The sequence below is a fragment of the Myodes glareolus genome, chromosome 8 (assembly GCF_982192425.1).
Source record: "Myodes glareolus chromosome 8, mMyoGla1.1, whole genome shotgun sequence".
Classification (NCBI taxonomy): Eukaryota; Metazoa; Chordata; class Mammalia; order Rodentia; family Cricetidae; genus Myodes; species Myodes glareolus.
The window spans coordinates 9,709,901-9,736,818 of record NC_142033.1 but is presented as its reverse complement, the minus strand read 5'-3'; the positions used below and the strand labels follow the sequence as shown (position 1 = coordinate 9,736,818).

At 44.9% G+C, this 26,918-nt stretch overlaps 1 protein-coding gene across 2 annotated transcripts in view; it reads right to left on the bottom strand.

Moving 5' to 3' along the window:
- The window catches only part of Tmem150c (transmembrane protein 150C), a 75,575-nt gene that overhangs the window by 16,271 nt on the left and 32,386 nt on the right, over positions 1-26,918 (bottom strand). For both annotated transcript variants that reach the window (XM_048426596.3, XM_085691588.2), the window contains exons 2-4: positions 2,283-2,372; positions 230-283; positions 106-138 (exon numbers count right to left, since the gene is read on the bottom strand). In XM_048426596.3, coding sequence (XP_048282553.3) covers positions 106-138; positions 230-283; positions 2,283-2,372 — 177 coding nt within the window. The remainder of the gene's footprint in view (positions 1-105; positions 139-229; positions 284-2,282; positions 2,373-26,918) is intronic.

Sequence of the window (26,918 nt, the reverse complement as noted above, 5' to 3'; positions counted from 1 at the left end):
CTGGAGAGAGACGTAGCCTTATCGGTTGGCTGTTCAAATCTGTAACGTCATGCATCTGACATGCACTTTCCTCAAACTCAACAGGTCAGGAAGAATCAGAGTTACCTAATGTACGGAGCGTGCTTCACGCCAGATTTCCTAGATAACAAGAAACACAGAGGCACAGGTTAAGACAAAGTCACTGCTGACTCTATGGTGGAGCAGCGATTTCTCTAGATGTAATCTTTACCTTGAGGCTGAATTTAATGGCAAAATTTTGTCATCTTCCACGGCTATAAAGTACCTAGCAAGAAAGAATGACCAGTTTACAAAACAACACAATTTAAAACAATCCCCCCAAGAATTAATATTTCTCATTTTAATTGAGTTAAATATCTAATTTATTTATATCATGGATATATATCTAAACTAAGAAATACTCATTAGCTTGGCATGTTTGAACACATACAACTGTATTTCCAATATTTGGGATATGGAAACAGTAGGATCAGGAATTTAAGATCATCCATGGCTACACAAGGAGTAGAAGACCAGCCTGGGCTATGTGAGACTCTCTTTCAAATCACTGAACTAACCAACCAACCAACAAACAAACAGAAAAAGATCTTTAACTACATTTATCTTTCTTTTTGGGACAGGATCCCATTATAGAACTAGTTGGTCTGGAATTTGTTCTGTAGCTCAGGCTGGCCTAAAACCTATCATTCTCTTATTTCAGCCTTCCAAGTGCTGGGATTATAGCTGTGCATCGGCACAACCATGCCAACTGCAATTCTTTACCCAGAGATCACTAGTGCTTTAAAGCTCAAATGCCACCATCATCAGGCCCTGGAGATGTGGCTCAGCAGGGAAGAGCACGTGCTGCTCTTCCAGAGGACCTGAGTTTGGTTCTCAGCAGCACCCACGTCAGGTAACTTACAACTCCTGTGACTCCAGCTCGGGGGGAATCTGACGCCTCTAGGTTGCACACGCATCTACACTTAGATGCATACACCCACGCAGAGACATATGCATCCTTAAATTCCTTAGAAGAATTCATTTTCAAAAGGGGACCCCAAACTAACAGTGACAATTATAATCTGAAAACTGGGGGCGGGGGGTGAACATCACAGCTTTCATAAAATGTCTCGGGCATATATGACTACCATTTTTCCTTTTCTGTCTTCTTCCCCCCTCCTGGCTACCAAGCCTTTGGTGGCTTGAATGAGAATGAATACTTGGTTCCCAGTTGGTGGATTGGTCTGGGAAGGATTAGAAGGTGCGGTCTTGTTGAGGGAGGTGCCAGTGAGATGTGACCTTTGAGGGTCAAAGGATTCAGACCCATTTTGTTCTCTCCACTTCCTCCCGACAGATCAAGATGTGAGCTCCCCGCTGTTCCAAACTCCTGACCTTTGTTCCACACACACAGACTGTAACCCTCTGAAGCCAGGAGGCCCAGATCAAACAGTTCCTTGGTAAGCTGCCTTGGCTATGGCGGTTCATCAAAGCAGCAGAGCAGACAGTAGCTCAGACAGAGCCCTTGGCCTATTGTATGGCTCTCCAAGCGCTCTCTCATGACCTACAGTCACAGGGCAGTGAAACCATTCTTTGTGAGTGTTCTGAAGACAGGGATTGATTGAAATCAGCAGCCAGGGGACCTTGTTTCTGGTAGTAAGCCAGGCCTTCCAGTGTAGGGATACTTATTTTATAAACACCTTAGAGTTTGTCACGAGTTGGTTGCAAGCAGAGCCCACAGCGCATTGACTGGTGTCAAATGAGAGAAGTTTGTAAATACGAAGTCACACAACCAGCTTTGAAAACATTGGTTACGGTGGTACAAGCCAGCCATCCCAGAACAGGCTTCACCTGCCTACACAGTGCGACTCTGCCTGAAAACAAAGAACAGCTTCACGAGAACAAATGGCTGTGTGGTGGCGCAAGCCTGTAATTCCAGTGTGCAGGGGTGGGAGGAACGTTGCAAGTTCAAGGCCAACCTAGTCTACATAGCAAAACCTTGTGTTAAGGGAGGATGGGGGGGGAATCTTCATTACCTATTTTAAATAATTTATTTTTCAATTTTGTTATTTTACTTTAAGTAATAAAGGATGAGAAAAATTGACTACTTTAGTAAGGTTGAATTAACATATATATATATACTTTAGAAAAACTAACCATTTGATATATATATATATATATATAAACGATATTTAGAAGTACATTTATATAAATATGTCCTAGTACCAAAACCTGGATTTTCTCGCTATCACACTTGACTCTTACACTACTAACGAAAGTGTACTCACACTATCCACAAGCCAGCTGAAGTAAACACAGTAAACACGAGAGGTAGAAACAGCCACACGCTGCATTTCTTCCCATCCATGCCTGCACCACTGCAATCAAATGAACAGGCGTTAATAGTGAAGGCAAGAATCCGCCGGACTCTTTCCAGATGGACAGTCCAACTGAGAACAACAACAGCAAAGAAACCCATGATTTTATAAAACCATGATTCAAGTCTGTTATTACTGCCACCTTCCTAGCAGGAAATCCCAAGGTTAAAATAGGTCACCGTTGTCTGGTACTCGCATAAAGATTTCTAATCTTAGCTATGACCCAATGGGAGAGCTTTCATGAAAATGTTCAGCTTCACACATGCAGTGATATGTTCAAAGTATTTTGAGATGCAGAGTGTAGAAGTTCAGAGTACTTTCAGAGCAACTATTAATATAGATGGTCTGATGGATCTGACAGGTACCTAGGCCTAGAGAAAAGAGTGTTAGAAACAAATAGTTACTAAATAAACTAGCAATTCCCGGGGGAAATGACAGATGCTTTGCAAGTCTGAACTTCACTGGTGGCATATTATTGAGCAGTTCCAGTGGATTCTCAAGATGAACTCCCTGCAAAACAAGGCTTCGGTTAGCGCCAACCAGCACAGTGGAGAAATGACAGACATTGTGTTTGGGTGACTTAACTTCACTTCCCGTGACTGTGACAAACCGCTCTGACAAAACCATAGAGGACAGAAGGTTTGCTTTAGCTCACGGTTCCAGGCGACTGTTCACCATGTGGGGGAGTCACAGCAGCAAGAGAGAACAGATCCCACACATTCCCATCAGGGGCAGAGAGCAATGAACTAGCATGCACACTAGTGTCGCTTGCCCTCTCTCCCTTTCATTCCGTCCAGGGCACAATGAAACGTGCTGGCCACATTCACAGTGGGTCCTCCCACCTCCACAGACCCAGCTGAGAACCTCTCACAGGCTTGCTCTCAGGCCAGCATAGTTCAGACAACTCTCCACTGATACCCCCACCCCAGGCGATTCTACATTGTGTCAATTTAACAGCAACACACTAGCCATCACAGGATACCATATTTTTAAAGGCAGTGCAGGTCTTTATTGATGGTGGTGTTAGCATAGGATAATTATTGAAACATTTATTACATGTTTCTTGCTTGGTATTGTTTATGCTAGTTGTAATTTTAATTTTTATGCCTGATATTTGTTTGTTCTTATTGTGTATAACTTTGTATTAGGCTTAGAACTTTCTTATTTAAACAAAAGGGGGAGGTGCTGTAGGAATTCCTACTGCCAGTAGCCTTTAAGTTACCCACCCACTTGGGCATGGCCTCTTATACTATATATGCCCATGTAAAGCGCATGTCCCGGCCTCTTTTCCGGCTGCAGGATTTGGTTGCTGTTCCCCATTCCAGCAGAGGATTGTGATCTGTGAGTCTACCCCTAAATAAATAACCGTCTATTATACTCAGTTCTGAGCTAGTGTGGGATTTTTTTTTTAAGCAACCTTCTTCAGTGATGGGGAACCTGGAAGGGGAGGTCTCTGTAAAGTCAGAGCTCCCAAACACTTACAAACTGGGGTAGTTACAGGGCAGAAGCAGGGAGTGGGGAATGAGGGTGAAAGCTCCTCCCCTTTTTGGCTCAGGATTGGCTGTTGCTAGGAGCAACAACAGAATAGCGAGTAGTAAATAAAAGATTCCACTGGGCGGTGGTGGTGCATGCCTTTAATCCCAGCACTCTGGAGGCAGAGGCAGGAGAATCTCCAAGTTAGAGGCCAGCCTGGTCTACAAAGTGAGTTCTAGGATATCCAGGGCTACACAGAGTCTGGGAAAAAAATTCCAGGTGACCAAAAAAACCCATCCCTTATGGACAGCCAACATCAAGGGTCTTCAGGGGTGGTGTGGGTCAGGAATCTAGGCTTTAGTTCCGGAATGCTCATTACTGTGGTTTGTGGAAATTGCTACTATTTAACCAAAAACATAAGAACTTTTCAAAATGAGGTTGACCATGGCTAATATTCCTGAGATTCAGAAGGGTTCAGAAGGTGCAGCCATGGTCCATGCGTCTCTTTCCTGCTGGATGGGGTTGGCATCCTCACTGTGGGTTCTTAGGGCAGTCTCTGGTATCAGAAATTTTGGAGGACAAGGATGCTTTGAACGAAGAGTCCTTCTTCAATGATCTCCAAGGCTGCCAGCTAGCTACATATGTAAATTTTGGAGGAGGAAGATGCCATGAAGGAGGGAATGCTAGTAATTATCTAGCTACTTAATGCTCTCCTCTAAAGAGTTAAGACCCTAAAATCACCTAGGAGATGGACACAGAATCAATCTGATTGATTCCAGCTGATACTGGGGTGTAAAACAGTTCAGTGTCTGCTGGGAAACATTATTTTCAGGCGCGTGACTTTGGTTTACACTGCATTTGTTTAGCTCTGTGAAGCTGTTACTTGCCTGCCTAAAACACCTGATGGTCCTAATCAAGAGATGAATGGCCCAATGCAAGGCAGAAGCAAGGATAGGCGGGGCTGGCAGGCAGAGAGGATAAATAGAGGGAGAAACGAGGAGGAGGAGGAGGAGGAGGAGATCAGGAGCCAGTCACACAGCCACACAGCAAGGAGAAAGAAGTAACGAAAGGTATACAGAAATAAAGATAAAAGCCAAGAGGCAAAAGGTAGTTGGAATAAATTAAGAAAAGTTGGCAAGAAACAAGTCAAGCTAAGGCTGGGCATTCATAGCTAAGAATAAGCCTCTCTGTGTGATTTATTTGGGAGCTGGGTGGTGAGTCCTCCCCCCCCCCAAAAAAAAAGCCAAGAGAGTAAAAAAAAATCACATAATAAGTGTCTCCGTTCAGCTGACTTTGTGGCACTGGAGGGTGATCAAGGGGACGAGACAGATGGTTACAGGACTATCTGGGTGTGAACAAACTGTAAAGAGTACATAAAATCCAGACAGTCGCGGGCAGTGGTGGTGCACGCCTTTAATCCCAGCACTCGGGAGGCAGAGGCTGGTGGATCTCTGTGAGTTTGAGGCCAGCCTAGTTCCAGGACAGGCTCCAAAGCAGACCTAGATCTCCAGTCTTAAGACTTTTGACCATTGTGGTGGGGATGTTGATGTGGTTTTAGTCTGATTGTGCAAAGGCAAGAAAACAAAAGCAGAATTGCCAGTAATATAAAAACAGCAAAGTGTTACAGCTAAGAAAAGGATGAGGTAAGGTCTGACCTATTATTTGTTTGTTTTGTATTATTATCAATAATCTTACTTTTGGTGGTACTTTCTTATGCGTGTTTAAGACCATACAGGAGGCTAAATATCAATCATTGTATTTATTTTTTGTTAGGGCTAGTTGGAGGTCTGGTCCCCAGTGTTGCTTAGGGGGAGTCCCTGGCTCCCCTGTTGCCAGCTCTTCCGTTGCTGTGAGGTTTAGGTCAAGCTCTGCTTGGCCATGGCTTTACCTGGAAGCATGGAGGAAAGTTTTCCTCCGTGTTGACCTTCTTTGTAGAACGGAGAGTGGCTAGAGTCTCCCAATGCCATCTCCATGGCTCCCCCAAACAAAAGAGCAGGTGACTCACTAGGGACATGGGATATTTTGAGAGCAGTCTTCCAGTCCTTGGGACCTAGTTGACTTTGGAGAACAAGGGACAGAATGTCCCTTTTAATTCCTCCTTCCCCATTAGGCTAGTCTCCAAGTATGTTTATTAAAGAGACAGACGGTCGGTTACCCTGGTGTGGCACTTCCAGCTGGTGTGCAATGTTTAAATCTGAGTACAATGTTAAATAAAAAATTTACCAAATACTTTTAAGTAAATAAATCTTGCTCTCTGAGTTGCATTTTCCAATGTCTTATAAGCTTATGTGACTTGCTTAGGTTTTCCATTTTCTGGAAAACATCTGCCGCCTTAAGCTCCAAGCACAAGCCCATCTTTATTAAAACCATTTCAATTCTTATATCTTTCCAACATCTCTTCCCCCTTACTTACTGTTCCCCTTTATTTTTTTTCTTAATACTTCGAGACAGTAACAATTTATCATTGTAAACAATTAATTTATCATCATATTAAAAGAGAGTTGAATCCCAACTACACATATAGCATAATCCAATAAGTTAATATTACCTGTCTGCATACTGTTAGACTACAAAACTTTCTAAATTCCCAGCAAGTCCTAGAAAACACAGGACAATGAAAAGCCTTTTTATGGTTCTCATCGTCTGAAGACAGGTCTACCATCACTGTGCCTTTGGTTGGGAAGAACCCAGGGGGCAGATAGAGAGGTAAGAAGAAGAGGCAAACACTTTCTGATGGATGTTTACAGCACCCAGCAGAAATCGGCTGCAGAAGCCCTGTTAGACGGTGGTGGCAGGGTCAGGAAGATTCTCCTTAGCCATTCTCTACAGGCGTCTTAGGCTATGAGATACAGCAGCCTTCTAGTTGCTCTCAAAAGCACAATGCTTCTACTTTGCATTTTGAGCTGTTTTGTTCTATTTTCAACCTGTTCCAGAGTCAAGGAGCAGCTTGACGCAGGGCAGGAGAGTCTGAAGGACGCGTTGAGAGAAATTATCTTGAGTCTGAAGTGAGAGGGTCACATCTTAGCTCACCAGTCAGTTCCTGGGTGAACTTAAACAGCACAGACAATCTACCAAGACAGCACAAAAGACATTCACCATGCTTGCAGGAGATGGCCGATGTAATCAGAATACCAGCCTGCAAACACACACTGAGAAACAGAACAGTCAAATGAGCCGATGCATTGGCTCCTCTGCGAGGACTATGGGAAATCAGAGCTGGGCAGCGAGCAGGGAGGTACATAAAGAGTCAACGGGCCACCTCTAGGAACATGGCAACAAGCTGGCTGGCTGCCATCATTTCCTTGGAAGATGCGGTAGGACAAAAATGCCACAGACAGACCAGGATGTGAACCCACATCGCCAGCCACTCGCGACACGGTCTCTGATGGGCTATCCCACCTCTTACACCTTAGATTAACCAGAGAGCAATTTCTGCTTTATAGGATCATGTTGCGGATCGTGTTGCGGACCGTCAACGGTGCAGGCTAAGAGCCTTACATGCAATCCTGTTCTAGAAGTGCCGTAACTGGACTCACTGAGCAGACGAGTCCATGTGCTGGGACTGGGTTCCTATCTGCCGAGCACAACAAGTCTTTCTTCTCCAAGTAGCACTGTTTTCTAGAAAGGCACAGATAGCTTTTCTGGCAATATTTTTTTCTTCAAATGACTTCCAAAAAAAAAAAATCTTAACCTCTTAACGTTTAAGGTCTGCCTTCCCGTGGCTTTATCCGTTTTTTAGTGATGGGGTATGCTCTTCCACTAAGCCACAGATGTGCTCTTGGTGATTTCTGCATGTGGTACAAGGGGAGTGTCAACATGTGCACACACATGCAAAGGCCACAGGTTGACATCCGTGTCTTCTCTGTTGTTCTCCACCTTATGTTTGGGGACAAAGTTTCTCCCTGAACCCGATGGTCACTATTTCAGCTAGACTGCTGACCAGCTCTGGGTCTGCCGGCCTCTGTGCCCTCATCCCCACTCCTGTGCTGGGGTCAGGGGACAGTGTTCCCAGGCCTGGATTGTCACCTGGGTGTTGTGGATCCAAACCCAGGTCCCCATGTTGCACGGCAAGCACTTTACCTACTGAGCCGTCTCTTTAACCTTTTCCACTCTGTTTTTTGTTATTGTTACTGTTATTGTTTGTGTTTTGTTGGTTTGGTTTTAAGCAGGCTGGCCTACTACAGCCTTCCTGGCCGAACCTCCCAAAGGCTGGGCTCTCAGGTCTCCTCCCCATGCAGGGCATGTTCTGTTATTTTTCACTGTGTCAGTTGTTCGTTTTGCTTTAGAAAAACCTAATGTGGCCAAGGCTTCTAAGCCGTTTTATTTTTATTTTTTACTGATTTAACTCTCCTAGGACAACTTATGTCTAAGTTATGGAAAAAATTCTCTATATCCTGCCTGAGGTTAGATGAAAATTGCCCCTTCTTAGCATGAAGAGATGCCTTGGGATGTCTATGCATGACTGTATTACTAGCTTGCAGCAGAACTACCCTGGTGCATCTTCCAAAGGATTCCACGTAGACTATGTGTTCCTTCCCTTTAAAGATGACTGCAAATTCATTTCACTGTAAGGAATGATACAGTGAAACCCTGTCCATTCATCATGCCATCTCCACACCGGCAATCCCTGGCATACCAATGTCTACCATTGACAACTAATCACAAACTTTAACACGACCCCTCAACTCTATCCAGATCTCACCAGCTCATATCGACCCCTTTCACAGTTTTACTGTCAGTTTTATGTAAATTTACCACCTTCATAGATTTGTGTGGCCACACACTTATTGGTCATTTGTATTTTTTATAGAAATGTCTACTTAATGAGTTTGTACCTTTTGTTTTTTGACACTAGACTGTTGTGCATGTTGGGTAAGCACACTCCCACTGAGCTTCATCTACAGCCCCTTCTTCACATTTTCAGTTGTCTTATTGTGCCTCCCATGTCCTGGATATTAATCCCCTAAATGTACCCAAACTTCTCCATTTACCCAGGTCACCATTTCACTGTTGATATTATCCTTTGGGACACACGTGTTTTTAATTTTGAAGATGTCCAACTCATCTTTTTTCTAGATGTCCTAAATCCTTGCCAAACCCATCTTCTTGAGGTGTTCTGTTCTCGTTTCTTCTCACTGCTTTTTGTTTTGTTTTGTTTTGTTTTAGCTCTTCCTGTTTAGGGCTTTGGCCCAATTTGAGTTACAATTATGAAGTATAAAGTAATTTCCCATTTTTTGCAAATTAAAGGTCCACAACCATCTATTTAAAAGACTTTCTCTCACCACTGAATGGCACTTCACAAGATGTTTGTGTATGTGGGGTGTGCATGTCTGTCTGTGTGTAACACACATGAATGCCCACATCTGTGCATACATGTGAAGGGACCGGGGTGTGTGTAGGTGACCTGCTTGATCACTCTCACCCTTATTCCTTTGACACAGGGTTTCTCACTGAACTTGGAGCTGACTCTCCTCCTCGTCCCCAGACTAGCAGTCCATCATGCTCCAGAAATCCCATGCCTAGTTCTGGGCTTACAGGTGCACATGACCACATCTGGCTCCTCCAGGAGTGCTGGGGACCAAACTTAGACCCTCACACTTGAGCAGACAAGCACTCTTCCCCATGGACACATCTTCTGCCTCACCTGTTTGTCTGAGGCAGGCTCACAGATAGCCTCGGCGGGCCTCAAGCTCACAAGAGGGCCGGGGATGGCCCTTAACTCCCTTCCCCCTCCTGCCTCTCTCAAGAGCTGGGGCTCAGGGATGTGCCATACACTTGGTTCATTTGGAAGGTCACTTGCAAAGCAAGGAATTCTGCTTTTCACAAAATCTTAATTGGCCCAGTTCTCTTTTTATAAGTCCCTTTTTTAAGCTGTCAAACCTAGGAACTTCTCAATTATCCCTTGATCTTAGATTTTCCCCCGTCTTTCTTTTCTTTTCTTTTCTTTTTTTTTTAACTAAAGGTTGTGGTTTTATACTGAAATCTGTGATCTATTTTTTTTCTTTTAAAACTGTGAGTCTCCACTGTTTTATTGAATGTGGTTAGATCCTCAACAGTTTATAAATTACTGTGATAAGACTTGAGAAACATGTGATGAGCTAAGTCAGATGAAGTCATAGAAAAAGATTCTTACACCGAAGGACATAAATCAGACATACAGTAGAACCCACCATGCTATGTTCTTCTGGTAGCTAACAGGTATGCTTAAGACCAGAGGGGTGTGTGTGTGGTGTGTGTGTATGCATGTGATATGTGTGTGTGTGTAGTGCATGTATGTGTGTAAATGGTATGTGTGTGTATGTATGTGGTGTGTGTGTGTGGTGTGTATGGTTATGTGTGGTGTGTGTGTGATGTGTGTGTATGTAGTGTGTGTGTATGGTATGTGTGTATATGGTGTGTGTGTTGTTTGTGTATGGTATGTGTGTGTGTGGTGCATGTGTGTGTATGGTGTGTATATGTTGTGTAGAGGGGGAAAGTCCCCTTACTTACCCCTTCTCCCCATTTACCTTTCCTTTACAAAGACCCTGTTAGTTGTCAGGACCATCTCGAGACCAGAGACTACAAGGAAAAGCTCAAGAGCAGCTTCTTGCTTCACGGACCTGTCAGCGTCCCACGTGACAAACCATGCTCTCGGTTCTGTCGGCCTCCCTGGCACACCTTGTTACACACACACCTCTTCTTGTCCCGGAGAATCTACTGGTCTTCTTTCGGTTCACACTCAGTTTATAACGTGACCAGAGAATTCCCATAGATGAACAAGTGATGTGCTCTGGCCTTGGTGCTGGAGTTCTGTGGGGCCCCAGGAGATGATGCGGACTGACTGTGCTACTTGGGACAAAGTGTCAGTTCAGGAAATGAACTTGACTAAGAACCTCAGAGAGGGAGTGCAGTAACTGACCTGATAAACCAACTCCTGCAACTTTGCCCCAGTGGTGTCTAAGAATGAAACCCTTGCTGACCTCAGACATCTGCTTCAGCTTCCCCAGTGCTGAGCTATTGACATGGGCCACTGTGTCTAGCTGTGACTTTGACCTTACAAAGTTCCCCTTGAATTTTAGTGAATTAGTGTAGATAGGGTCTTTGGTAACAAGCTACTGGGGACACAGAATACACATTTTGGCAGCGTGTAGCTTTCTACACATGGTAGTATCCTCAGAATTGAGACAAAGACTGAGAGGTGGTTCTCTGTCTTGCAGCCTCCCACATTTCCTGAACACAAACTGGTCCATTGCTCCAGTTACATAGACGACATCACCAGGGCTGGAGAAACGGCTCAGCTGGAAAAGGCGCTTCTGTGCAAACCTGGAAACCTGAATTGAATCCCTGGAACTCAAAGGTAGAAAGGAGAGAATCAACTTCACAAAACCGTCCTCTGACCCCCACAAACGAGCCATGGCATGAATGCTACAGCCCACATATATGTTAAGTGCATGGGCACATATGCATATTAACAGTAAATAACTATTTTTAAATGAAAAGAAAATCTCACTCGAAGTTTTCATTACTGGTAGGCTATGCTGGCTGGCTTTGTGTTAACCTGACACAAGCTAGAGTCGTCAGAGTGGAAGGAGCCTCAGCTGAGGAAATGCCTCCTTAAGCTCCTACTCTAAGGCATTTTTCTCAATTAGTAATCAGTGGGGAAGGGCACAGCCTATTGTAGATGGTGCCATCCCTGGGCTGGTGGTCCTGTTTGCTATAAGAATTCAGGTTGAGCAAGTCATGAGGAGCAAACCAGTGAGCAGCACCCTCCATGGCCTCAGCGTCAGCTCCTGCCTTCAGGATCCTGCCCTGCTTGAGTTCCTGCCCTTAATGCTTTTAATGATGAACTGGTATATTATATATATTGGAACGTATATTATATAACATATATTATATGCAGAATGGGCCCTCTCCCCCAAGTTACTTTTGGTCATGGTGTTCGATCACAGCAATAGCAACCCTAACTAAGACATAAAGGTTAAGTTTCATTCTTCTCCTAAGCTAAATAAAGAGGCCTCTTTAAGGAAAGAGGAGATATTCCACATTCCTAAGAATTTTATTTAGGGCTGGAGAGATGGCTCAGTGGCTTAGAGCACTGTTGTTTTTGCAGAGGACCCTGGTTCAATTCCTAGCACCAATACGGTGGCTGACAACCATTTGTGACTCCAGCTCCAGGGGATCTCAAGCCTCCATGGGCACCAGGCACATACATGGTGTGCATACACACATGCAGGAAAAACACTCATACACAGAAAATAAAATAATAAGTCTAAAAAAAGAACCTTATCTTTGTGTAATACATTGTGATTCTTTTCATTCTGTGTGGTATTTACTCCGCTGATATTAATTTCCCCTTGGTATTTAACAGTGAAAAACCAGGCATAAATGTTCCCCTGGCCCCATAGAGCTGAGCATGACAGGAATGTGACCTAACGAGTCTTTGACAAAAGGAGGGTACGAGCCAAAATTGCAAAAAAAAAAAAAAAAAAAGAAAAAAAGAAAAGAAAACCTTCTTGAAAGGATTCTGGCACTCAGCTTTGGTTTGAAATGCTCCTCCAAATGGCATTATTTATCGAAATGACTTGCTAAGCTGTTACCCAGATGGCCACACCGCACAGAGTCAGCACTGCCAGCTCTGTGTGTCTTACCATGTGTTCTCTTCCAATAAATGTCATTCCGCAAGTGTGAGCGATGTACACGCTTACCCAATCTGTGTGTGAGGCAGGCTGCACAGCAAGGGGCGAGGTGGCAAAAACCTCTGCTCCCTTTGCTCCTTCTGCATTTCCAAAACTCTTGCTTTTCCCCAGAGAGGAAAAAAGAACCACAGCTAAAGGATTGGGGGCATCTCCCATCATTTGCATTTTTGATGTGCTAGAAGTCTTCTGGCTTCAACAGACTGGGAGAAAAGTTAAACTCTCTGAAAGCATGTATTCTATGCCCACATGAGCTTGTCACCTAAGACCCACGCACCTTAACTTGTCCAAAAACAGGCACTTTATAAGTCAAAGTCACAACTGGATACGGTGGCTCATGTCAATCAGCTCAGCACTTGGGAGGTTGTTGCAGTCTGAGACCAACAAGGGCTTCATAAAGGGGCCCCATTTGAAAAAGTCAATGATAACAGTAATATTATTCATACTTTTGCTATCAAGTGCCACGTAGCTCTTCCAGCACAAAGAAGGCTATCAAAACCTGGGAAAATGGCACCCTGTGGTCAGTGCATCCCTGCGGACAAATCTCTCATCATACCACATGATGGACAGACAACTCCCACCTACAGATGGAAAGGGAAAGCCCCCTGGACCATCGTTGCTTGAGGCTCTTAAGACCACTCTGACTGGTGACTGACAAGCTGCAGAACTTAAGATAACACTTTCCAACAGCGGAAAGTGTCTGTAAGAGAGAAGGTTTGTCTGGCCTGAACCATGGGGGAGAGGCTGTTGTGGCTAATCTGCGTGGGACTGAGTTCAGAGTTCCAGCTTGGCTATTACCAGTTGTTTTGTGACACTGGTTAAGTTTACTCTGTGCCTCTGTCTCTTCATCAGTAAAGTGGGAAGCTTAGTGGAACCGACTTCCCCACATTTTTATAACAACTGGAAACACAGTGAAAGCACACCTCCTGCCTGGTCAGCCTCCCAGAACTGCTAACTGTGGTCATGTGCCGTGAACTAGCCTTTCTGTTCGGGACAAACTTGTGTATTGCCGTAGTCCCCTGAGATTGTTCCACCTGGCACCGTGTAGTCAGTCTGTGTAAGCGTGTTCCCATGAGGATGAGATCATCAAATGACACCCTTCTCAGGATGTGTCTCTGCAGCTAAGTGACACGTGACTCTGAACTCTGCTGCAAACACCACTTGAGGTCTTTGCTTATCTTTTTTCACTTGGCAATTTATCAGGCGATGAGCTCCTTGCCACAGCAATTTTTCATGTACTCTCAGGGCCAGCTGGTGTGGCGCAAAAAAGATGAATGAGCCATCCACTAATGGCCAGGACTGTCACAGAGTCTATGAACCAGGGAGTCTCCTGGGAGCCTCTGCCAGGCGGGTCGTGGGCAAATGTGAAGGGCTTATATCATGTTGAAATCCATTGGCAATCATAAGAGAGGATGACAAGGGCTGTTTGTTTGATTTTTCCATAATTTTGATAGACTCTGAGATGCAAATCAGCATGAGGAAAAGGAGCCAACTGTTAAACCACCAGTCCCGGCATAAAAGTTGCTTTTACTGCATCTGAAGTTTTGGACACCACAAGAGTTAGGTGACCTGGTGTCCCCTTCAGACTCTATGATGACTTACATTGACCAGCAGCATAAACAGCATCATCAAATCCACAAGGTCAGCCCCCACCACAAAATAATGTTTTTAAGAGTGCGGCAAAAAAACTAATGTGCATAGTGAAAGATTTCTATAAAATGTTGCCTTTCCCCAAATACGATAATCCTTAGAAAGAAGCAGCAGTGGTTGTTTCTCTCCGCCATTCTCTTGATTTCTAATTTCACCCAACAGATGACTACAGGAGCCCTCCTAGACTCATGGCCCGGAGGATTTTTTTTCTCAGCAATAGAAGCAGCTCGTTGTGCCAACACCATCCAAAGGAGAATCCCCAACTTCCCTTCCACCAGCACAGGGATTGAATACGACCTCAGAGTTTCCATGCTGCAGCCTCTCACAATTCGGTTATATGTTTAAGAATAAGAACAGACACTGCCCATATGTGGAGGATAATTTCTGATTTTCTTAGTCAAGTACCATTTTATTTGGGACAGCAATGTACTTAGCCCAAGGATACCATATATGTCATGGTTGGTTAGGCCAAATAGCTACTTCGTTTTCCTTTGATGATACTGTTCCAGACTCCCTTGAACCTGGTCACTGACATGCAAAAGGAAGTCTTCTGGGTAGCATATGGGAAGGGGTTGCATCCTCAATAGAGAAAACCCTTTCTACTAACATTCCTTCTGCTCACTTGGGGCAGTGTAGTAAAAACACAGCAGCTGGAGACATGGCATCCATCATGTAACCACGAGACAACATACGTGAAGACCCAAAGCCACCATATTGAGGACAGCTGAATAGAAGGTGCCTTTGTGAAAGCACCGAACTTCCAACTCTACGGCTCTGCAAACGTAGTGAAAGTCAACCAGAAGTTCTCATTACAGGTTGGTACAGCACCAAACTCTCTCCGCCCATCTCCTGCTGTAACGGGGCAAGTGACCTGTACTAGAAGGAGCTTCTCTTGCCAGTGGGGCTTTGTGAGGACATTCCCTCTCTCCAAAGCATGCCGAAGCCATCCACAACAGTGGGGCAAGGGTCCTAATTTCTAGAGACAAAGACCAAAGTATTTAAACACCAAGTGTCACCCAATAAAACTGATTTAAAATTTTTCAACAGAGAAACGAAAAAGCTAGGAATGAGGTGTAATAGCCGCATGGCTCTGTGTCTGTTGTCGCCCCCTTTGAACGATATGCTTCAAAACGCTGGAAGTTGGGGCTGGACAGATGGCTCAGTGGTTAGGAGCGCTGCGGATGCTCTTCCAGAGAACCCGAGTTTAGTTCCCAGTACCCACATCAGGCAGTTCACAATTCCAGCTCTAGATCTGACTCCCCTGTGGCCTGTGTACACACCGGCATGAATGCAGTTGTGTCCCGGATCCTGACACAAATATCTGCCTCTGGACCTGTAAGCCAAAAATAAACACTTCTCTAAATTGTTCCTGGTCATAGAATTTTATCACAGCCAGAGACAAGGACACAAACCACAGGAGTAAAACCAGGCACACTGCGTGTAATTCAATACTTAAAGCAAAAGTATTCAGCCAAAAGCAGAAACAACCCAAGCGCCAATCAGTGGATGAAAAAGTGGCACTTTACATACAATGGAACATTGTTTAGCTTTAAAAAGGAAAAATGAAACAAAAACCAAAACAAACAGAACAAGCATGGCAGCTCACACCTGCAGTCCCAGCACTCAGGAGGGTTGTCGCAAGAGCAAGGCCAGTTCAAACAGGGAATTCCGACAAATGCCATACCGCGAACAAAACAAGGTTGTATGATTTCACTTATGAGGTACCAAAGTGGTTCAACCAACAGAGACCGTGGACCGGAGAGAAAGCAGGTGCTAGCTGTCAGGTGGAGTTAGGGAATGGGTGTTTGTAGTTCATGAATACAGTAAGCGTTTCCGTTCAAAAGTAACAGTTTCTGGGTAACACAATGTCCTTTCCACCCAGGGCAGATGCGACTGTTTTATATATATTATTGTGTGTATAATGTCTGTGCACATGCACAGACACCGTGGCATTTGTGGAGTCTCTCCAACTGTTATGTGCGTTCTGGGGATCCAACTCAAGCTGACAGGCTGCACAGAAAACCTTTTACTCAGCGAGCCTAGAGGTAATTCTTAGAAGTCTAACAAACTGTAAACTAAATGGCAAGTTACCCACCGTCTACACTTGGGCTTACACTCCAGTTACAATGGTGGAACGGTGTAGGAAGCGGAGATTTGCTGGGAGGCAGGGGAGTTGGCTGTGGCAGAGATTGCCAGCTGTCTGTGGATGTCAACTTCCTGCTTCTTCTGCTCTGTTAGGAGAATAGGTAGGCATACAGCTGCCCGGCTGTACGTGGTATGGCTGCATGATTAATTCCTTACCAAAGGGGGACAAACAAGAGGGATTTCTCATCCATCCCCTCTGATCTAAGATTACGGCCACCAATGCACAGATGCTATGTTGCAGATGGCCTCACTGTTATCAACCCCTCCTCTCTGATTGATTCAGAACCTCCATCTCCTATGCCTCATAAATTAAAAAGACAAATAGTCCTCCTGTTTCAAAGCCATTGTGTCATTAGATTCTTATTGCAGTTGCAGGATCTTTTACGGTAGCAATGCACTCAGATACACTTGGAGCTGAAGTCCAAACTCTCATCAAATGGCAGAGTCACCCTGTTCATGACCTACCTGGAAAGTTCTATCATTCGTAGGTGAGACTAATATAGCCTTGCCTGGGGATTAGGTGACATCCAAGAGATTGGAGTGACTAGGCAGTTTCCTCATGTCTGTGGTAGAACTGAGGCCAGGGAATGACTTCCTGATCTAACAATGACTAATTCTTTTATACACATATTTTTTCAGTTTTTTTCCCAGAGAGAGCTGCCCAGGCTAGCCTCAAACTTGCCACATAGTCAAGGTGACCTTGAACTCCTGATCATCCTGCCTTTACCTCCCAAATCCTGAGATTACGGGCACACACCACCACACCTGGTTTATGTGGTGCTGGGGATTAAAGGAAGGTCCATTCTCACAAAGATCTCATAAACACACAAATCCTTTCCCTACTGTCAAATATTTTCTGCATCAAGATGCACTCAAGACCCCTCCAAGGCAAGGGGAAGGCTGGGTTTCATCACTGACGTAATTTGTAGATGGTGAGGTGATGTAATCTGTAGTTGGTGAGGTGATGTAATTTGTAGATTGGGAGGTAATGTAATTTGTAGGTGGTGGGGTGATGTTATTTGTAGATGGTGGGGTGATATAATTTGTAGATGGTGGGATGATGTACTTTGTAGGTGGTGGGGTGATGTAATCTGTAGATGGTGGAGTGATGTAATTTGTAGATTGGAAGGTGATGTAATTCGTAGATTGGGAGGTGACGTAATTTATAGATGGTGGGGTGATGTAATTTGTAGATTGGGAGGTGACGTAATTTGTAGGTAGTGGGGTGATGTAATCTGTAGATGGTAGGGTGATGTAATTTGTAAATGGTGAGGTGATGTAATTTGTAGATTGGGAGGTGATGTAATTTGTAAATTGGGAGATGATGTAATTTGTAGGTAGTGGGGTGATGTAATCTGTAGATGGTAGGGTGATGTAATTTGTAAATGGTGAGGTGATGTAATTTGTAGATTGGGAGGTGATGTAATTTGTAAATTGGGAGATGATGTAATTTGTAGGTAGTGGGGTGATGTAATCTGTAGATGGGGTGATGTAATTTGTAGATGGTGGGATGATGTAATTTGTAAATGGTGAGGTGATGTAATTTGTAGATTGGGAGGTGATGTAATTTGTAGGTAGTGGGGTGATGTAATCTGTAGATGGGGTGATGTAATTTGTAGATTGGGAGGTGACTCCTTTGCACAGGATGAAGAGTCTCTCTCTTCTAGTCTTTTCATTATATGCAATTATCTCATGTATCTGCTGATCCCAAAAGCAAAACACCAAAAAGCTTGTGCTTGTCCAGTAATCTGACCACCAGCTGTCGTGTACGCCCTGATCCACAGCTGTGAAACAGTCCTACAACAGCCTCTGGTGTACCGTGCCAACTCAGCAAGCACAGAACCCTCAAGATCCGGGCTCGCTCTTGCTAAGCCCTGCCGTCAATGCTTACTTCGGTGAAGAGAAAACAGCCAAGCATGAAACAAATCAGAGTTGACCCACCCAAGGCCCCAGAGGACAGAAAATGACCAGGAATTCCAGGCGATGAAGATCAGAGAGGCGAACTCAGGTTGAATCTTGTGTGGCTAGAGAAAGAAAGCCACAGCTGAGAAACACAATGACCAACCAGCCCTGAATAATGGCATCAGACCTCCCTGTCAATCAAGATGCCAGCGCTTTGGTGGATAATGTACAAGATATCATTCTTCCACCCTCCATTATACCGCAACTCAGGACAGAGCAGAGGCCATGAGTGTGACCTGGATCCATGGGTGATGCATCTTGCTTAACCTTTCTAAGCCTCAAATTTCTCATCACAGTATGGGGTTCATACAGTACCTACTTCTTTGGGTTTCAGTTAAGACTAAGAGTTAATCTAATGCTAATGTGCATGCTAGTCCTTCTGTGGTGGTTTGAAAAAAAAGTCCCCAAAGAAAGTGGCACTATTAGGAGGTATGGCCTTGTTGGAGTAGGTGTGGCCTTGTGGGAGGAAGTGTGTTACTGTGGGGGTGGAGTTTGAGATTTCCTTTGTTTAAGCTCCACCCAGTGACACAGTTCACTTTCTGTGGGTCAAGATGTTGGACTCTCAGTTCCTTCTCCAGCACCATGTCTGCCTGCATGCCACCATGCCAACCATGAGGATAATGGACTGAACCTATGAAGATATAAGCCACCCAATTAAATGTCTTTCCTCTGTAAGAGTTGCCATGGTTGTGGCGTCTTTTCACTGTGATAGAAACCCTAAAACAACTCCCATCATTATTAATGGCTGTTTTAAAACCACTGATGGCCACCCTATCTTTAACCCAAGGAAAGAAAGCAAAACTGTAAATTCCAGCTTAATGGCAACCTTTCAAAGTTCCCTTGGAGAAACAGGGTATGACTTTATTTTAAAAAAGGAAAATCTTTAGGCAGTTTCTTGGAAATTACTTTATGCTGATGGCTTCTCTGGAGGGACAGAAAGTACATGAAATACACCAGACCATAGGTTGTTTGTTGGTTTCAGATGGTTCCCGAAGCAGGCTGTTCATCATCCTACATCCTTCCCTCCACAAGAAGTAATCAACAACTCTTTACTTGAGTCCCCCGAACACATGTGGAAACACTCCATCAACAGAGCAACAATCGTCGGCAGCAGGGGCTCACGAAGTGTAATTAGTGCCCAATGTCTGCTCTTCCAAAGTCAGCGATCACTGCTCTCAGCTGGCAAAGGCTGCCTTCATGTGGATTCTCCCTCCGTTTAGTACCCTGCACAGAGGCACTCTGGAATAAACCCTGGAACGAATTCTACTTTCTCCAGATTCTCCTCTTTCCCCGAGAGAGTCATCTTCTTACTCTTGAGCACTCAGATGGCCACGCAGTTTGTGTTTGCAGATGAAAGAGCAAAACCAGCTTGGTCACTGCAGGGCTTAAGTTTTGTTTCTTTGTTTGCTGTTCTGGGATCACATCCTGTGCCTCACACATGCTAGGCAAGCACTCCATGATTGAGCAACATCCCAGATCCAGGGTGGACATGCTAGTTGTCAGTGCAGTAAGGGCTGAGGGATGCTCGGCTAACAAGTGGACATGTCTGACAGAAACTTTCTGGAGACTCAGAAGACCAAGTGTCCTGGTTAACTTTGTCAGTTTGACACAACCTGGTGTTACGGGGGAGAAGGAGTTTCAACTAAGGAATTGCCTAGATCAGGTTGGTTTATAGGTGAGGGATTTGCTTGATTAGGATGCGGAAGGGCCCAGTCAGTGCGCTGTGGGTGGAAGTCTTCCTTGGGCAGGTGGTCCTAGAATATATAAAACACTAAGCATAAGTCAGCGAGGGAGTCAGCAAACAGTCTGGCTCCATGACTCCTGCCTTTAGGTTTCTCCTTTAAGTTCCTGTCTGACGTCTCTCAGCGATGAACTATGACCTGGAAGTATAAGATTGAATAAATTCTTTCCTCCTCTCAGTTGCTACTGAGTGTTTTAGCAGAAAGAATGCAGAACACTACGTAAATGTCTTTTCTTTCCACTCATCTGCGTTCACTGTTCAGTCTGCAGAGGGCCCAGAGAGAACACAAAGCTGGAGGGAGGCCAACTCTCTCTTCCTGAGCTAGGAGATCCTCTTTGTTACCTCGGAAGAGCAGGACTCTGGGTTTTCCAGCCTTGCAACTTTAAACTTAACACCAATGACTTTCCTGGCTCTCAGGCCTGCAGGCTCTGCCATGGACTTGCCTGGATTTCCAGTTAGTAGACTGTACACTGTAGTACTTCTGAGCCCTGCAGTGGCATGAGCCGTCTCCACGCTGCATCTTTATAGATATATCCTCTTGGTTCTGTTTCCCTGGATAGCCCTGACTCATGCAATTATCAGCAAAAGTGGCTCAACAGTTGAGGCGCTAAAATTACCATACAGAATTGTCACACATCCTAACAAGGACTTTCAAGCTTGTAGCCAAGGGGATGGGAGTGCTTCCCAACTCTCCTTGAAGCCATCAAAAACCATGCTCAGAAAGTACTGGGTAACATTAACCTCAAAGTCTTAACCAGGCCCATATGCTGGCCCTGGCTGAGACACTAGACTTTGGATCTTGTCATTGGTAGGGTTTCTATTGCTGTGAAGAGGCACCTTGACCACGACAACTCCTAAAGAGGAAAAACATTTAATTGGGTTGGCTTACAGGTTCAGAGGTTTAGTCCATTATCAACGTGGTGGGATATGGTGTTGTGCAGACAGTCACGGTGCTGGAGTGGTAGCTGAGAGTCCCTACATCTTGAGTCACATGCAACAGGAAGTGGTCTGACTCACTGGGCATTGCTTGAGCATGTAAGAGACCTCAGAGTCTGCTTCCACAGTGACACACTTCCTGCAACAAGACCACACCTCTCATTAGAGCCACTACCTTTAAGGGCCATTTTCTTTCAAATTACCACATTCCACTCCCTGGCCCGCAAGGGCCTGAAGTCATATCATAACGCAAAAATGCATTCAATCCAACTTCAAAAGTCCCCATAGTATAACAGACTCAAACTTACTTAAAAGTCTGAAGTTTGAAGTCTCTTCTGAGATTCATGCAATCTCTTAACTGTAATCTGCTATAAAACCAAAATCAAAAAGTAGATCACATGTTTCCAACACATAATGGCACAGGATGTGCCAAAACACAGGGAGGGGAGCATTGTAGCATGAATTGTAATTGTTCTCAATAAACGAAACCTAGAGTCAGATATTAGGAGGTGAAAGCTGGGAGATCAAAGAAGCAGAGTGGCCAGCCACTAGAGAGACCTTTTCCTCTACCAACGCTCAGACCAAAGGGGCGATCCTGTCCTCGGACTTCATCCTCAGACTTCATCCTCGGACTTCATCCTCGGACTTCATCCTTGGACTTCATCCTCGGACTTCATCCTCGGACTTCATCCTCGGACTTCATCCTCGGACTTCATCCTCAGACTGCAACTGCCTCCACCAAACCTCAGACTGTAGTGAGCTCTTGTGTCTTCCCTCCTTATATTCCTCTCTTCGCCCAGTCATATCCCTGTCTGTCTCCACCTCCCTGGTGCTCGGATTAAAGGCGTGGGACTCCCGAGGACTAGGATTAAAGGTGTGAGGCACCACCGCCTGGTGTCTAGTGGCTTAGTTCAGCACTCTGATCTTCAGGCAAGCTTTATTTGATAAAACACAAGCAAAATATCACTACAGAGCATAATGAGGAAATACTGGATCAAAGCAAGATCAAAAACTCTCTGGGCAAACTCCAGACTCTGCATCTCCATGTCTGATGTCAAAACACTCTTCAGATCTCCAACTCTGTTCAGCTTTGTTGGCTGCAACGTTCTTCTTTCTCTTGAGCTGGTTCAACTCGCTGTTAGCAGCTCTCCTTGGCTGGTATCTCACTGCTCTGGCATTGCCAGTATCTTGGGGTCTCCAAGGCAATCCAGGCTTCACCTTCACAGCTTCATGCAATGGCCTCTTTGGGTCTCCATTCAGTGACACCCATGACACATACTTGGCCTCAACAGATATCCTTAGTCGTGGATGAAAATTCCATAACCTCTTTCTTCCAAACTTGACTCTAAAGCCAGAACCTTGTGGCCAAAGCTGCCAAGCTCTGCTGCTTGCTGGGGTTGGAACATGGCCCCCTTCTTCAATTGCATCTTCACCAACTTTCTGTTTTCCATGGTTTTCTTCACTGCCTAAGCTTAGCTGTTCTGGAACTTGTTCTGTAGACCAGGCTGGCCTCAAACTCAGGCAACCTCTGCCTCTGGAGTGCCGGAATTAAAGGCATGTGCCATCATGCCCAGCTCTAAGCTTTTTTAAAATCCCTTTTAATAAGTTGGAAACTTGACTGGGTGGGATCTTGCCCCGAGGTCACCACTCCCTGAGTTCCATTTCTTAATCCGTTTATCTCCTAGCACGCATGGTTAGCTCTATTCCACTTTCTTGTGCCCCCTTTCACCATCTGTATATTTTGTGTTTTTATTTGCTCAGCTTCCTCCTTTTCATTATACATCTTCATCAGAGTTAACACTAGTAACCACACAACAGAGTCTATACTAGATTGTTTTGAAATTTCCTCTGCCAATGGAACCAATCCACAATTCTTCACTTTAGGCTCAGGCAGACTCTTCAGACAAGGGCAAAAGGCACTCACTTCATCCCCAAGCTATCACAAGACATGTCTCTTGTCTACATGCTAACATCCTTCTCCTCTGAAACCTCTTGATCCAGGCCCTCACAGTTCAAACCACACTCAGCACTGCTGTCTTCATGTTCCTAGTAGGATGGCCCATTGAGCAAGACTTAAAGCGTTCAACTGGTTTTCTAATCCACAATCCCAGGGTTCATATGCCTTCAAACGAAAGTACGGTCAGTTCTATCACAGCAACGTCCCAGTCCCTGGTGCCAACTTCTGTCCTAGTTAGGATTTCTATTGCTGTGAAGACACCATGACCGCAGCAACTCTTATAAAGGAAAACATTTAACTGGGGTGGCAGTTTACAGTTTCAGAGGTTCAGTCCATTATCCTCATGGTAGGACATGACAGCATGCAGGCAGACATGGTGCTGGAGAAGGAGCTGAGAGTCTCGGCATCTTAACTCACAGGCAACAAGAAGTGGTCTGACTCACTGGGCATGGCTTGAACATACGTGAGACCTCAAAGCCTGCTTCCACAGTGACATACTTTCTCTAGCAAGGAAACTACTCCCTTTGGGGGCCATTTCCTTTCAAACAAGCACAGATCAAGAATATTTTCCTGGGCAGTCATCACCCAGCTGTCCTTTCATGGCTCAGATGTAAGTTCTTTCAGCGCCTTGTCGACTTCTCTGTGAAGGTGGGTCATACATATATCGACATCCTCTTCCTCTCCTAGGCAAAGGCTGGTGGGTGGAGACCACCTCCTGTGACCCACGCGTGGGCAGCAAGCTCCTCCCTATCCCCGCTGGGATTTAGTTGTCTGGTTTCTCGGTGGTGGGTACTCAAGAGCTTCTCTCATCCTGTTGCTTGCCTACGCTGTTTTCCCTCCTCCCCAGAGACTGTGTAGTTCACCCTTACAGCAGGGCTACAGAATCTGGTGCATACCAAGAACAGGCTGAGAGATTAAATATTTCTTAGGAATCACACATGAGGGACCAGCAACATGGCTCAGTAAGGAAACAGGCTTTGGCACAAGCTTGATGACCAAGCACCTCCAAAGCAGAAGAACTGGCTCCTCTAAGCTTTCTTCCGACATCTGTATGGTAGCAGGCATGTGTATGCACTCCATGCCAAGTGACATTTAAAACTAACTTAAAGGAATTACTCATCACGGGCTTGTTCAGTGGTAGCATCTGCAAGTCCTGAGTTCCAGCACAAGAGCGGGGGTGAAACATCTCATCAATTATTGGGTAATCTGTTTTCCTTTCAATTAGAACAATTCACAGAACACTAACTGTATATTCAAATACGCTGGATTCCCCCTAATATTTGGAGTTGCTCCTTGTCTAGGATAAATGAAGGGTGAGTTCACTGACTATGGGTATGTAACCATTAGAACTCTTAGTGTGTTAGGACAGTGCTGTAGAAGGGGGAAGTTGCTTCAGTTCTGAGCAGCTGCCTTAGCTTTCTGGAAAGTAATGACAGTGAAGAATAATGACTTGACCTGGTGCTTGGGGGACAGAGTTAAGGGGGATCGCCGTGATCACAGATCTTGATCGGTTGAGATCTTGTCCAAAATAAAAACAAATGGTTATATAGACAGAGCATATCAAACTAAAGAGCTTGCACACAGCAAAGGAAACAGCCAGCAGAGTGAAGACATGAGTCCAGAATGGGAGAAAATCTCTGAAAATTACACATCTGAAGAAGGGTCAGATCCAGAATAACCTAGAATAGCCCAGACGACTTAATAGACTTAATATCCAGACTAGCAAAGCAGAACCAGTCCCACGAAGACGGGCAATAGATCTAAAGAGATGCGCCTCAAAATGATGTAGCAATAGCTACCAGGTGTATGAAAAATGCTCCAGTCATCACCACAGAATGCAAATCAGAATTACAGCGGAGTGCCAGCTCCACCTCACTCCAGCGAGGAGTCCTGCTGTGCAGCAGGCACAAGATAAATGCCAACCAGCATGTGGAGAAACGAGGATCCTTGCATTGTGAAGATGCTAGTTAGCAGCCATTCTGGAAAAAAAATAGTTTGGGAATTCCTTTAAAAAAATCAAACCACACAACCCAAAGATATAACTTTTTCTAAAGGAAAAGAAGCAAGCATGCCTAGCCGATCCTGCATTCCCATGGCTACTGTAGAACCAGTCACAATATCTAAGACATGGAAACAACCTACCTGTCCATCATCTGACATAAAGATGCAGAAAATGTCCATCCAGCAGGGAATACTATTCAGAATTGTAAGTCTGTAATTTGTGAAGATCATCATAATAGATGGAATGCCAGACTCAGAAAGACAAATACCACATGATCTTATCACACGTGGAATCGAAAACAGCTGATCGCGTAGAAATAAGGAGTAGAATGGTGGCTCCCGAGGCGGGGTGGGGGCTAGGGCAGGTAGGAAGTTACAATCAGAGGAGCTAGGTTACGGGATGGTTCAAATGGGGACATATGAAGCTCAATTGGCTGGGAGCTCGAGTTTTCCTCCAAACACAATTGGAGGAAAACGTCAATGTAATGATGTCTAACCATATTCTACTGTGCTCATAGATTGGTGCCCACCCCAACTGTCATCAGAAAGGCTTCATCCAGAAACTGATGGAAACAGATGCAGAGATTCACAGCCAAACATTAGGCGGACCCTAGGGAATCCTGTGGAAGAAGAGAAGGAAGGATTGTAGGAGCCAGAGGGGTCAAAAACATTACAAGAAAACCCACAGATTAACTAACCTGGGTTCATAGGGTCTAACTGACAGCCAGGGAGCCTACATGGGACTGACCTAGATACATATACGTGACAGTTGTGTAGCTTGGCCTACTTGTGGGACTCTTAGCAGTGGGAACAGGGGCTGTCTGTAGCATGATTAATAATAACCCAGAGATGGAAATTGGGGTTCAGCCTGAAGGTCAGAAAATCAAAACAGCCAGCCACTGGCTCTTACCTCTGCCTCAGTCTGAAATGGTGATCCTGCCTCCAGGAATCTCAGAATGAGACTGTGTGTGAGAGTTGTCTCTTCCTGTCTTAAATTCTTCTCTAGGGGGTGGGATTAAAGGCATGAACCACTACTGCCCAGTTTCTATGGCAAACTAGTGTGGCTGCTGGGATTAAAGGTGTGTGTTACCACTGCCTGGTCTGTAAGGCTAATCAGTGGGGCTGTTTTACTTTCTGATCTTCAGGTAAGCTTTACTTATTAAAATACAAATGAAATATCATTACAACTGTCTCTAATGTTTTAGCTGGTTTGGGGGAACATAGTCCTTAAACTGGGTTGCCTTGCCCAGCCCTTAATACAAGGGAAGGTCCTTGGTTCTACCTAGACTGATATGTCATGTTTTCCTGGGAGGCCTGACTCTTTCTGAACAGAAATGGAGGAGGGGTGGATGGTGGGGGGCAGAAGGGAGGTGGGGGGAAGGGAAAGAGAGGGGAGGAAGGAGGGGGAAACTGCTGTAGGTATGTAAAATAAATAAATACATTTAATTAATAACAAAAAGCCAGAAGGATTCTGAGTTGTACCATAAATAAGTGACAGCTGTCTGAGACATGCTTAATCTGGTTCAAACATCACACCACACACACACATGTGGCAAAGCATTATTCCATGATTTCATGTATCAGTTTGCATATTTGTTTGTTTTATTAGTAGAAAAAAATAGCAACTCATCTACTAGGTCTTACCTGATGAAAGCACCCTCCAGGCTATTGTTCTGAGTTTGGTTTTAACCCTTCACCTGCTGGCCTAGCTGTGGTTTTCTACACAGAGTTAATGCCCAAGAAAGGATTTTCGTAGGCCAACAACTAGTTCTGCCTTATCAGCACGCCGCTGGCTTCGCTATTCTGGCCACAAGTTCATCAGAGTGTGCTGTGGTTATGCGCTCCAGGGCGTGCAGCTTCTTGGGTGGACTGGGGGCAGGGGGTGGGGGTCCTGCTGGCGTCAGCTCTGCCGCTTTGCTTTCTTGTGTACACAGAGGGCAGAGACCTCACGCCCTCGTAATTTTGGTCTTAGTGTCACCTGAACTTGTGGATTATACACACACAGTGTA